This window comes from Diuraphis noxia, unplaced genomic scaffold (genome assembly GCF_037042655.1).
Source record: "Diuraphis noxia isolate RWA-SAM2 unplaced genomic scaffold, SU_Dnox_SAM2 contig0001, whole genome shotgun sequence".
Lineage (NCBI taxonomy): Eukaryota > Metazoa > Arthropoda > Insecta > Hemiptera > Aphididae > Diuraphis > Diuraphis noxia.
The window spans coordinates 105799973-105814399 of record NW_028301711.1 but is presented as its reverse complement, the minus strand read 5'-3'; the positions used below and the strand labels follow the sequence as shown (position 1 = coordinate 105814399).

The following is a 14427-nucleotide window of genomic DNA, read 5'->3' as shown; positions in this document are numbered from 1 at the left end:
TGGAACTATGTTGAAAAACTTTATTTGCGAACAAACATGAGAGTTTATTTATGCGGAGGGGACGATATTTTTCCAGCACAGTTGTTGAAAATTGGAAATGGAACTTTAGAAAATGAAAATGGTTACATTTCTGTCAATCACACGATTGGACGGGTGGTCAATAACGTGTTAGAGTTGATTTCTACAGTTTATCCAGACATTTTTAATCTGTCCAATAAATCAGATCAGTGGTTATGTGAAAGAGCAATAATCTCTCCAAGAAATGTAACAGCAGAAGAAATTAATGATATCATCCTTCTAAAATTCGATGGACACTCACGTGAATATCTATCTATTGATACAGTTACATCAACAGATGATGCTATTCATTATCCACAAGAATTTCTCAATTCTCTTTCTCCTTCGGGATTTCCTCCTCATAAACTAAAATTAAAAATTGGTGCTCCAATTACATTATTACGTAATCTTCAACCACCGAACTTATGTAACGGTACAAGATTACAAATAAAATCGTTGCGAAATAATATTATAGAAGCCGTAATTCTTACAGGGCCAGCGAAAGGAGAAATTGCATTTATTCCAAGAATTCCCATGATTCCCTCTGACTTGCCGTTTTCTTTCAAACGGCTTCAATTCCCGGTTAAAGTTTCTTTTGCCATTACCATAAACAAAGCACAAGGTCAAACATTCAAGTACGTTGGCGTAGATCTTCGTACAGAGTGCTTTTCACATGGGCAATTATACGTGGCATTTTCTCGAACTGGAGACCCGAATCATCTTATGATTTTAATTTCAACAGGAAATATAACAAAAAACATCATATACTCAGAAGTCTTATAAAATTCATATTTTAATTCTTTTTTTTTCTTTAATAAATTTTCTTTAATAAATCTTTATCAACCATAAATTATTTCTTTTTTATCAGTATTTATTTTTATAATTTATAACGCTAGAAACCGTTTTTTATATTTACTAGCCGATCACAATAAACAATAATATTTGAATAAAACATTCTACATATCATGGTCCGAAGGCAAAATAAACAACCAATCACGGGCGAATCACTCCGCTGAAGGTTTTAGTACCACTTTTGTCAATAAAAAAAAAGTATGAAGTTCATAAAAAATCAAAAACAGAATCACAGTAGTAGCACCCTCTTTGGGCCAAAAAATATAGTAAATATTTTTAGTTGTTATCCAAAGAGGATGAGTTGTTCTTATATAAAATGGAAACATATGGTAAACTTATTGTATGACATGTAGTTACTATTGGTTACTGATTCATAGAAACCTAATTCTATGTTTGTTTTTTTTTATATTATTATTATTATAAATGTGTCATAAATCTTTTTGTTAAATAGTTTGTGCTTAGTTTGATAAAATATACTTATTTTTACTTATCATGGCGAGAGCGTCAAGAACACGCATTGGAAGAAGAACTGCCTATGCAACTCGAATGTATAACAGAATTCAACAACATATCACAACAGTACATTCTCAAACACTTGCACAGGAGCAACGTAACGCTTTGAGTATGAAATCAGCGTTTAATTATCAATCCGAGATTGATTATTTAAATATTAAAGCGCTTCAAATAGGACCAATGATTATATTATGTCCTAAGTGCCATGCAAAAAAATGGAAAGAAGAAACCTATAAAGTTGTTTTACACCAATTTGAGGATCTTCCAGACTTAATTAAAAGTATAATTGATAATTCTCACCCTCTATCAAAACATTTCCTTGATAATTTTAGATGGTATAATACTCTGTTCAAATTACATCGTTTGGAGCAAACGAAATAGCTGAAGAGAACTTCATGCCCAATTTTAAAATTCAGGGTCAAGTGCATCATTTAATAGGTAGTTTATTACCCGAGATTGGAAATAATGCTAAATTTTAACAAATATATTATATGTTAGAGTCGGATCAAATATCTATTCGAACATTATTACAAAACATTATCCAGTCAATTCGCTATGTTCGATATGTTTGCTATAAATACTGCTAGCATGATCACAAGCAACGAATTTAATTAACAGTTTGAGACATTCAAGAGGTAGGATTTTTAACGGGCTACGAAGTGCACGGGTTCAGCTAGTTAATAATAAAAAAATAATAAGACAATTATTAATAAGTGTAGTCTGTAATTAATGTTATGTACGTAATTGACCAACAGTCAATGGTTAATAACGTTAAGATTCGGTCATCGAGGTAAAATTGTTTTATTTTATTTTGTAATTTACAACAATAACCTATTATCTTGGATACTGACGTTATTTCCAGGTAGTTAATGAAAATAACCTAGCGAACTGGCTTCTAACGTTAATGACCGGTTAATAACGTAAATATTCAATTTTCATCATTGACCGTAACATATATAATGAAATTATTGTCATATTATAATTGGTACATGTTTAAAAACCAAAATATTTTTATTATATTAAATTAACAAAATAAAATCAAACTCCATTCAAAATATTATGTCACATAACCACATAAGTAATCAAATAAACTTAATAATGATAATACAATGGTTTACAGTGTTGGGTAAAAAAAAATTTATGAGCAAAATGCCAAAATGTTATTTCACATGAGTAATCAAATAAACTTAATAATAATAAAATATTAATAACTAGCTGAACCCGTGCACTTCGTAGCCCGTTAAAAATCCTACCTCTCGAATGTCTCAAACTGTTAATTAAATTCGTTGCTTGTGATCATGCTAGCAGTATTTTTTTATACATATAGATAGATAATGGTTAAAATATACTAAGTAATAAACTTACAATGATAATCAATTTAGTTTATCATTATGTAAATTTATTCGTTTTATCGAGAAAAGTCTGACAATTTAAATATTCAATAGAATAATATTTAAGTCTGTCACTTTTTAACTCAGCCAATCTTATCCCCATAGGTCTAATATATCTTTGTACAAAATTTCGTCGCAATTTGTTCATCCGTTTAGAAATGCATAAAGGACAAACAGACAGAAATCCATTTTGATATATATAGATGATACTAATAAGTACGTAATTATAGTTTATAATCATTGCATTTTTTTTTTTTAATAAACAATTTTAAATATTGTTATGTATATAATATACTCTGGTCCTTTTTAATTTGGACTTTTTAGGCTTAGGACTTTTTCACCCCGACTCATTTTACCACGATTTGATTAATATGTTACATGGCGATCTAATATTTAACTCGCCACATGGGCTATGAATAAAGTGACCAGACGTCCCGATTTTGGCGGGACAGTACCGATTTTCAAGTTGGTGTCCCGCTAAATATTATTATGATAAAAGCGGGACAGTAAACTGTACCGACTTATACTTTTCGTCCCGCTTTTTCCCGATTCCAAATAATAGTTAATTGACTTATTTTCAGTGAAAAATTTTCACTTATTATGGCGAGTATGTCGTTTATTTTATGTTCCATCAGATCATAATATGAGATTATTTTGGACAGTTCTTACTATCTATACTATGCATAGTAACTATATGGCTGTATAGTATTATATTATATTATAGCTAATGGGTTAGGTGACAACCGTGCTTGTTATCACAGAACATTGTTTTTTTTATTACTTATTTTATTATATAATATTATTATTTAACTGTAAAATTATGTTTTTTTTTTTAAATCTTTTTTTTAATTTTAGCCTCTATAGTTCCTTTTGAATACTTGTCCCGCTTTTATAGAATTATTATCTGGTCACTTTAGCCATGATCAGATTCTTGCATACTATTTCATAAAGTATAAGATCTCTGTCTTTGTTCGGTTTCTCGGCAGAAATAATTTTATCAATTTCATCTGGCTGAATTTTCGTTTGTAACCACAAAAGAATGTGGCAGTGTGGCAACACCACTGTAAACATAACAATTTACATCTTCGAAAATACATTTATTTATATGCATGTATTTTTTAATACATGCATAAAATTTTTTAGTTTGAGATGAAAAACTCTAGAGATTATATCGTGTCTATCAAACGAATTTTGGTATTGAAATAATTTATTTTTTATTTCCGGCCATTCCGGGTTGCATGAGAAAGTAATAAATAAATCTGGACGGCCAAATTTACGAGCATAAGTTATGGCATCCTGATTTTTTTCATGCATGTAACGTGGGGAGCCAGTTATTTTCCTCCAAAAGAGGAGGGAAGAATTACTTGTTGCCCCACGTTATTAGCATTAATATTTGCATCATTGTTAACATCATCTCGGAGGTGAACCTAATCATCCGCACGTAGTTGTTTTTGATGGTGACGAAAGGGTAGTCTTTCAGAAATCATTTTTGCAAACATATCTATGGCGAATTGGCTGAATAATGTTTTGTAATAATGTTCGAATTGATATTTGATCCGACTCTGGCATAAAATATATTTGTAAAAATTTAGCATTATTTCTAATTTCGGGTAATAAACTATCTATTAAATGATGCACTTGACCCTGAATTTTAAAAGTGGGCATGAAGTTCCCTTAAGCTATTTCGTTTGCTCCAAACGATGTCATCTGAAACAGAGTATTATACCGTTTAAAATTATCAAGGAAATTTTTTGATAGAGGGTGAGAATTATCAATTAAACTTTTTATTAAGTCTGGAAGATCCTCAAATTGGTGTAAAACAACTTTACCGTCAGCGTAGCAAAGTCCATGGGTTTCATCTTTTCATTTTTTTGCATGGCACTTAAGACATAATATATTCATTGGTTCTATTTGAAGCGCTTTGATATTTAAATAATCAATCTTGGATTGATAATTAAACGCTGATTTCATACTCAAGCGTTACGTTGCTCCTGTGCAAGTGTTTGAGAACGTACTGGTATCTTGTTGAATTCTGTTATATATTCGAGTTGCATTGGCAGTTCTTCTTCCAATGCGTACTCTTGACGCTCTCGGCATGATAAGTAAAAATAAGTATATTTTATCAAACTAAGCACAAACTATTTAACAAAAAGATTTATGGAACGTTTGTAATAATAATAATATGAAAAAAAAAAAAACAAACATAATATTCGGTTTCTATGAATCAGTAACCAATAGTAACTATATGTCATACAATAAGTTTACCATATGTTTCCATTTTATATAAGAACAAATCATCATCTTTGGATCTGCAACCTATAGAACCATAACAACTAAAAATATTTAGTATATATTTTGGCCGAAAGAGGGTGCCACTACTGTGATTCTGTTTTTGATTTTTTATGAACTTTATACTTTTTTTTACTGACAAAAGTGGTACTAAAACCTTCAACGGAGTGTGGGGTTTCAGCCAAAAAAAATTTCAGCCAAATCGGTTCAGTAGTTTTCTCGGTTAGCGCGGTCTAAGAAAACCCCTTACAATTTTATATAATAGTATAGATAATAATAATAATAATAATAAATAATATTATTATTATAATAAAATTATTGTCATATTATAATTGGTATACATGTTTAAAAACCAAAATCTTGTTATAATACAAAATAAAATAAAACTTTGTTCAAAATGTTATTTCACATAAGTAATCAAATAAATTTAATAATAATAATAAAATGATTCACACAGGTAATGGGTTAAGATAAAACATATGTGCAAAATGCCAAAATGCTATCACACATACATACATAAATAATCAATAAATTATCTTGCATCATAATATATTGTAGGTATTTATACTTAAAAAAAAAATATATATATATATAGTTTGTTTTGAGTTATCAAAATTACACAAAGTTTTAATATAAAAATCTTTTTAGTATACTGCTGCTTTTATAAGTTATTACAAAATAAAAATAAGTACAATTTGTTGGGCAAAGTTTTAATAATGATAATAATAATAATAAAACATACACCATTTTAATAGATATATTAACATATATTATTGTTCTGAAGAATGCTCAGATGCATGTGAATGTATCATTGACATAAGTATTGCTTTATTTTCAGATATTTTTATAAAAAAACATTTATAAAGAACTGAAGAAAAGTCTGTATAGGTAGGTCTTGATACACTTGATGTATCCACATAAAATAAACCTAAAACATTTGATGGTAATGGGTCATTATAAAAAAGTGACATGTTGTTAAATATACAAATATTCAATGCAATACTATTATCTTCATTTTGAATAATTTGTAATATCCTAGCAATTTTATTACAAGATAGCATTACATATTGATCTTTAATTTTATCAGAATTAAGTAAAACATTATTAATACTCAATTGTTTAAACATTTTTATGGCGGGATTTATTATAGATTGTCTATAAACATCATAATAAATTTCATATTTAAAAACCGGGGATGCTGAAGATGTATCAATGCCAAATGTACAATTATTCGATAGATGGTGTTTTTCAATTATCCTATTATATGCTTCTTGCAATGGGAATCTTGTTTTTTTTATTTTTATTTATTATTTCTTGCAAATGGTTTTCATATTTAAAAGCACTAAACTTGTCTAAAGGCCCATGCATTTTAGCACACTCTGGCAAACGTATTAAATTATGCACATTATATGATATACATTCTGGACCATAAATTATGATATAATCACTAATAAATTGTTTTATTAGAGATGTAGCCTTGTCATTATATAGTATATGAGTATCCTGAGCCACCAATAAGCGTATTGAAGTATGCAATAGCATAAAATGTTTATACTGTTTTTTTTTTTTTTATCTTTCAGGAGAAATGGCCCAGTATAAAGAAGTAGGGCACAGAGCTCTGTGGCCTTAAAGTTTTCAAATTCTTGAAAAGATCTTGGTAATCTAGAAAAATCTGATGGATAATATTTTTGTTGAATGTAAACAACACACCCTATAGTATGTAGATTATAAGTAAAATTATTCACACTGTAGTACAGCAGACGCTGAATAGGCATTTTGTATTACTAGCATCATAATCGTTCTATGTAGTAGCCTGTAGGACGATTAGTCGTTGTTTTATATTACGCCTCGGAGCACTATAGTTATTCGTATCAATTATACATATTATTATTATATTGTTACATATATCCGATCTTATTATTATTTACCTTTAGCTTCTGTGTATCTGGTGTACTTCAACAGGTTATGGGCCCAGTATAGTAAGGTAATTATAATAAAGACGTGTATGATTGATACAATAATTATTGATTTACGAATCGCGTGTTTGTGTACAGACAGTGTACAGCAATAATAATTCGCGAAGTATAGTGCAGTGCAGTGTTAGTGCATCGATCGTGTGAAGCACAGCAATTGTGTTTGTTATTATTACATTTATAGTGTACAGACATTGTACAGATAATTTGTTATTATGGAAAACGAATCTATAAAAATTAATAAACTAACCGGTAATGACAATTGGGAAACATGGAAATTCCAAATAAAAGTCATAATGACTGCAGCCGATATATTTGATGTTGTGACCGGAAAATCGAAAAAACCTGCTCTTACAAAATCAAGTTCAGAAAATGAAGAAAATGCAAGAAAAAGGTATGGTGTAGATTATTCAATATATAAAAAAGCGGACAACAAGGCTCAAAAGTATATAGTCACGTCAGTGGATGAACAACCACTGCAGTACATAATGAATTGTGACACGGCTAAGGAAATGTGGGGCAAGTTGCTTAGTGTATATGAACAAAAGTCGGACTCGAGTGTAACGTTGATTCAACAAAAGTTCTACAGCTATGTTAAAGACCCAGATGACAATATGGCGATTCATATTTCGAAATTGGAGAGTCTTAGTAGAAAATTAAAGCAGTTAGGTGAACCAATATCCGACTCAATGCTTATGACCAAGATACTAATGACTTTGCCAGAAAATTATAAACATTTCTACAGTGCGTGGGATTCGATACCAAATGTGGACAAAACATTGTCTAATTTGTCATCTAGACTCATGGTAGAGGAAACAAGACAAACTCAAAGTTATGATGCTGAGAGATATACTGCAAGTAGTAGTGCATTTTCGGCAAAGAAATCATTTGGAACAAATAAAGAAAAACGTACGAAAATTGGCAATTCTGAAAATCAATGGAACAATGATTAAAAACCAGGCAAGTGTAATCATTGTAAAAAACCAGGGCATTGGAGACGTGAATGCCGGATTTTCTTAAAAGAACAAAAAGAAAGAAATAAGAGCAACTCAGGAAATGCGTTGGTTGGTGTACAATCAAAGGACATCAAAATCAGTGAGTCAGAAAAATGGTATGTGGATTCAGGTGCTAGCGATCACATGACTAGCAGAAGAGAATGGTTCAGTAACTATGAGTCATTTGAAGTTCAGTTACCAGTACGTATTGGTGATGGCAAACATATCATGGCAATTGGCAAAGGAAATATAAATGTTCAAGCGAAAATCGGTAATAAATGGGTTGACAGTCATTTGTCAAACGTTTTACATGTACCTGATCTTAAAGTAAATTTGTTTTCGTGTGGAGCGTGCCTTGACAAAGGTATAAAAATGATGACAGACAGCGATGGATGTACATTTAAAAGGGATAATTAAATAGTTGCTATTGGAGTTCGTGAGAATAAAATGTTTTCAATGGCTCTGAAGACAAAGTCAGTGCAAGAAGCTGAACAAGCAAATATTGCAGTTAAAACTCTCACATTACTACAGTGGCATGAAATGTTGAGTCATCAGAATGTCCAATATGTTCGGAGCTACTTGAAACATATGCGGATTCCATTTACAGAAACGAAAAACAAATTTTTCTGCGAAGCTTGCATTTATGGTAAACAACACAGAGAGCCATTTACACTGAGCAATACAAAAACTACAAAACCAGGTCAATTAATTCACAGTGATGTCTGTGGCCCTATGGAGGAAAATTCACTTGGAGGTAAACGGTATTTTGTTATATTCAAGGATGATTATTCTAAATATACATATGTGTATTTTATGAGCCAAAAATCAGAAGTTAAAAATAAATTTGAACTAGTTTTAAATACAGTCAAAAATCAGTTAAATATTTCAGTAATTACTTTAAGAAGTGATTGTGGTCTGGAATATAAAAATACTGAAGTAAAAGCCTTATTGGATAAATTTGGAATAAAACATGAGACGAGTGTACCATACACACCCCAGCAAAATGGAAAGGCGGAAAGATCAATGCGAACAATTGTAGAAGCGGCCAGAACTATGTTATATAGCAAAAATCTATCCAAGGCACTTTGGGCAGAAGCAGTGAATACAGTCGTGTATACAATAAATCGTACAGGTAACACAGATCGAGAAGGAAAAACACCTTATGAATTATGGTTCAATAAAACACCACATATAAATCATCTGAAAATTTTTGGTAGCGAAGTATATACCACATATACCAAAAGAAAAACGAAGAAAATGGGATCAAAAGGGTAGAAAAGGTATATTCGTTGGATACTCAGAAGAAACCAAAGGATATCGTATATGCATTGATGGAAGAGAAATTTCAATAAGCAGAGATGTAATATTCAAAGAGTCAACAAGTCCATCTACAGCTACACAAGTAAAAATCATAAATAAAGAAGAAAAAGAAGAAGAGGAAGAAATAAATTCGGAAGGTGAAGCTGGAGATGAGGAAGACAACAACGACGACGAAGAAAAGTTGGATGATGATGAACAGATACCAATAGGAGCTGAAGAGCAAACAAGAATGACACTCAGAGACAGAGGAAAACTCAATAAACCTATAAGGTATAAAGATGCATTATTTTCAGAATGTAATGATCCAGTTACATACGAAGACGCTATGACAGGTGACAATTCAGATGATTGGAAGGCAGCAATGAACGATGAAATGTTGTCATTGAATAAAAATAAAACATGGACACTTGTGGACTTGCCTCAAAATAAAAAACCTATAAATAATGGTTGGATATACAAGACTAAATACAAAGCGAACGGAGATGTCGATCGGTACAAAGCAAGATTAGTAATAAAGGGATCTGCGCAAGTTCATGGAATAGATTTTCAAGAAACGTTCAGCCCAGTAGTGAAATATGATTCTATTCGAGTAATACTTGCGATAGCAGCAGCCAGAAAATTAGTACTCAGACAATTTGACATTAAAACAGCATTCTTATATGGAGATCTTGAAGAAGACATTTATATGAAACAGCCTAAAGGTTACGAAGATGGAACACAGTTAGTATGCAAAATTCAACGGAGCCTATATGGGTTGAAACAGGCACCCAGGTGCTGGAACAAAATGTTCAAAAATATGCTGATGAACTTTGACCTAAAGGAAACAAAAGCAGATCCTTGTGTATTCGTAAGTAATAAAAACAATCAATTACTAATTGTCGCTATTTTTGTAGACGATGGACTAATCGCAGCAACAAATAACCAGCTGGTGGACATAATGGTGAAGTATCTAAAGGACAACTTCGAGACGAAGGAAGGTGAACTTGATCATTTCTTGGGTATTGAAATTGATCAGAGACCTGATGGTTCAATTTTCATACACCAATCTTCATATTGCAAGCGCATTTTAGAGAGGTTCAATATGGAAGAAACCAAAGTCCTGCATATTCCCACAGATCCACAACACTCATTAGATCCAAATTTGTCAGGATCATTGGAAGCAGGGGAAGTTCCATACAGAGAAGCAGTTGGAAGTTTGTTGTATCTAAGCCAAATAACAAGGCCTGATATAACTTTTGCAGTAAATCTTGTCAGTCGTTATCTAGAAAAGCCTCTGACAATTCATTGGAATGCGGTGAAACGTATATTTAAATATTTAAAGGGAACATTTAATTATGGTTTAATTTATGATTCTAGTGTAACACCAAAGTTGCGTGGATATAGTGATGCAGACTATGCTGGTGACACAACAACGAGACGATCAACATCAGGATTCATTTTCATGATGGGAGATGGAATCGTAGCATGGTGTTCACAAAGACAAAAATCGGTAGCACTTTCGACTACTGTGGAAGAATACATAGCGCTGAGCCAATCTATACAGGAACTCACTTGGTTGACGCTACTTATCAGTGATCTTCTGGAGCCACAGGGAGATACACCTGTTTTGTATGCAGACAATCAAAGCGCCATCAAACTAGTGAAAAATCCAGAATACCATAAGCGAACAAAACACATCGATATTCGCTATCATTACATTCGTGAGAAGTTCAGTGAAGGGATGTTTTCTCTGGAGTATGTGCCAAGCAAGGAGCAGTTAGCTGACATATTGACTAAGCCAACTCCACGACCAAGATTCCAGGAACTCAGGGAGATGATGGGAATAAGATATATTAATTCTAAGTTAGGGTATATTGTTTAAGGGGAAGTGTTGAATGTAAACAACACACCTTATAGTATGTAGATTATAAGTAAAATTATTCACACTGTAGTACAGCAGACGCTGAATAGGCATTTTGTATTACTAGCATCATATTCGTTCTATGTAGTAGCCTGTAGGACGATTAGTCGTTGTTTTATATTACGCCTCGGAGCACTATAGTTATTCGTATCAATTATACATATTATTATTATATTATTACATATATCCGATCTTATTATTATTTACCTTTAGCTTCTGTGTATCTGGTGTACTTCAACAATTTTCTTACGTTTTCTATATTTATATCTAATAAATTTAGTTTTTCTTCAGGAATTCTCACCATTTTTTTTTGCATTTACCCAAAATCTTATCAACCTTTTAACTACGCCAAGACATACCACATGCATATAGTCGAGACTACCCACAGAAATTATATCAATAGGTAGACGTTCTAAGGGAGATGATCCTTTATGGTAATCTTCATTGGTCTTGCTGCGAAAACTTTCGTCTGTCCTTCGTGGAGCATTTACACCAGGAAATGTCATTCCCTTAATAAAATCACCTTCTTCAATACACATATTGCACCCAAAATAAGCCATGTGACCTTTTACATTAAGAATATAAGCTTTAACTGGTGCATCACATATTATTTGACTAATTGAAAATCCAAAGGTGTTATTATCAATAATAATGCCATTTTGTAAAATATTTAACATTGCTTCGATAAAATGATTTAAAAACTCTTCGACATCATATGGTTTTTTGGAGTCACTATGATAAATTCCAATGGTGAATACTTTATTAATTAAAATTGGTATATTTGTAATAGACATTAAAATAGGCCAAAAAGCACTATTGGAACATTTAGATATAGGCAATCCGTCAATATTAAAACCAAGTTTTATATTATTTAATAGGGCTGGCGGTATTTTCGGTATTTCGGTATACCGGTCTTTTAAAATTATTTTGATATACGGTATAACGTAAAAAACCGTAATTTACGGTATACCGTGAAATATCGTCTAAACCGTATACCGGTATACCGTAAAAACCAAATAAACGGTATATCATAAAAACCGTAAACCGTATAAACGACGACATTTTTCTATTTATAAAATTACCTACGTTTTTAGTATTGGGAATTCTGGACCTTATCATTTATATTTATACAGGAATTATGTACAACGAGATACGAGAAACACGATTTCTTGGTAGACTGGTTACTGTCGACTGTTGTGTGCCCAACTAGTGATTGTCTTGTAATTTATTTAATATTGTTAATCATTACATTTATCGGTATTAACTACTAGCGTTTCAATTTGTCATTCTGTTAAAACTACAACTAAATACCTACTAATATTGTCGTTCTGGTTCTATTTATCTGACTTACAAATTTAATTACACATCAAGATCATCAAGTTATTCAAAGGTCTATTATTTTAAATCGATAGTCGGTATGTATATCTTAAATTATTATTATTATTATGTTACCTACTCATAATTTCAAACAAGTAAATATTATAACAAATTTAATGATTGACACCAAAGGCTGAGTGGCCCTAAAAAAATTAATTTAAATTATAAGATAAATGTGTTAATGACAAATCTTAAAATTTTAATATTATGTCCTTGTTCATGTAAAAATATTCCAACTCTAAATCAGAATGAAATTAACATTAAGAATAGGCAGTATCTCTATATAATGTTAATGTACAAATGTTTAAATAGTAGTAGCCAGTAGGTATGTTACTATATGTATAGTACATCCATATAAAAAGTTTTAATTTAAAACTATGATTTTGAGACGCTGCGAGTCTTTGAATTAATTACATTATTTCATTATTTATTATGATTTAATCTATTTTTGCATATTAGTAAAACATAAGTAAAGTATATTATGTTAATATTTTTGGCAAGTTTCCAAATCAATATTTTTAAAATTAAATTGTCTTAAAAACCTTAAAAATGGTTCATGCCATAGTACCTATAACATGTAGGTATTGTACCTTGGTTCACATTGGAGTATGCATGTATAACTATAAAGCTACACTTTAAAATGTACTTTTTTTTTAGAATTTTATGTCTGGTCATTATTATTATATTATATTAAATTATTTATAATTTCAACCAATTATAAAACCAAACATTCAATTTATCACCAAAATTTCATATCACAATCATTCTGAAAACGAATGATTGGTAACTCTTTATTTAACCGACCTAGGACACCAAGCAATATTTTTGTTGCTTAGTGAGCTACATTGTCCCTAATAAACTTATTTTTCAATTAAATGTATGTACCACTTTTATATTTCTTATAAGTTAAGTACTATCTATACCGACCTAAGACACCAAGCAATATTTTTGTTGCTTGGTGAGCTACATTGTCCCTAATAAACATATTTTTCAATTAAATGTATGTACCATTTTTATATTTCTTATAAGTTAAGTACTATCTATTTTTTAAATACTTCCCTAATTATTTTTCAGGTATGGCCAAGCAACGTTCAAAAATTTGGATATACTTTAGTAAAAATAATAAAGATAAAGGTGTATGTAATAAGTGTAAAAAACAGTTTGAAGCTAAAGGTGGAAATACAAGCAATTTAATATCTCATCTGAGGTCTCACCACCCAAACATTCATTTGGAGTTTAAAAATTTAAAATCTCTTGTTGGAAAGTAAGGATACCTACTTATGAGTTATGATCATATGACATATATGATATATACCTATGTCCTATACTTACCATTTAATATTTATGATTGCTTTTTATTTTTTATACTGTAATTCAATTAAATATTTAAGTGTAATAAATATTGTATATTGTATTATATATTTATATTGTTTTTGGTTTATTAGTGATAATGTTGATAAAACTGATGAAGACGAAGGTAATACTCAACAAACTGATTCGCAAAGTCAAAGTGATTATCAGTCATCACCATCAACATCGATGTTGGATAATACACCTTCTTCTTCAGTGTAAGATTATTAAACATAATTTAAATATTATTAGTTTTTGTAGATAAAACAAACAATAATTGTAATAGCTTATTTTTAATACATATAATAAGTAATAATATCTTATACTTATGTTAAACCATAGTTGTAATTGTAGGTATTCCCAGACAGGGTTTTTTTTTAATGATTTTTTCTGTAAATGATCGGAGGTAG

General features: G+C 30.7%; 1 protein-coding gene across 1 annotated transcript; it reads left to right on the top strand.

The window, feature by feature from the left end:
* The first annotated feature begins 36 nt into the window (after positions 1–36).
* LOC149063136 (uncharacterized) lies at positions 37–6701 on the top strand. Its single transcript, XM_089215527.1, has 3 exons — positions 37–439; positions 551–692; positions 6683–6701. Exons 1-3 carry the CDS (start codon positions 37–39, stop codon positions 6699–6701), a joined length of 564 nt encoding a protein of 187 aa, XP_089071653.1.
* Positions 6702–14427: the final 7726 nt, after the last annotated feature.

Excerpts from the sequence above, each read along its gene's own strand:
- LOC149063136 (XM_089215527.1), top strand. The coding sequence starts at position 37 with ATGAGAGTTTATTTATGCGGAGGGGACGATATTTTTCCAGCACAGTTG. Across the intron at positions 440-550 it reads TAAACTAAAATTAAAAATTG|GGCCAGCGAAAGGAGAAATT; the intron begins GTGCTCCAATTA and ends TAATTCTTACAG.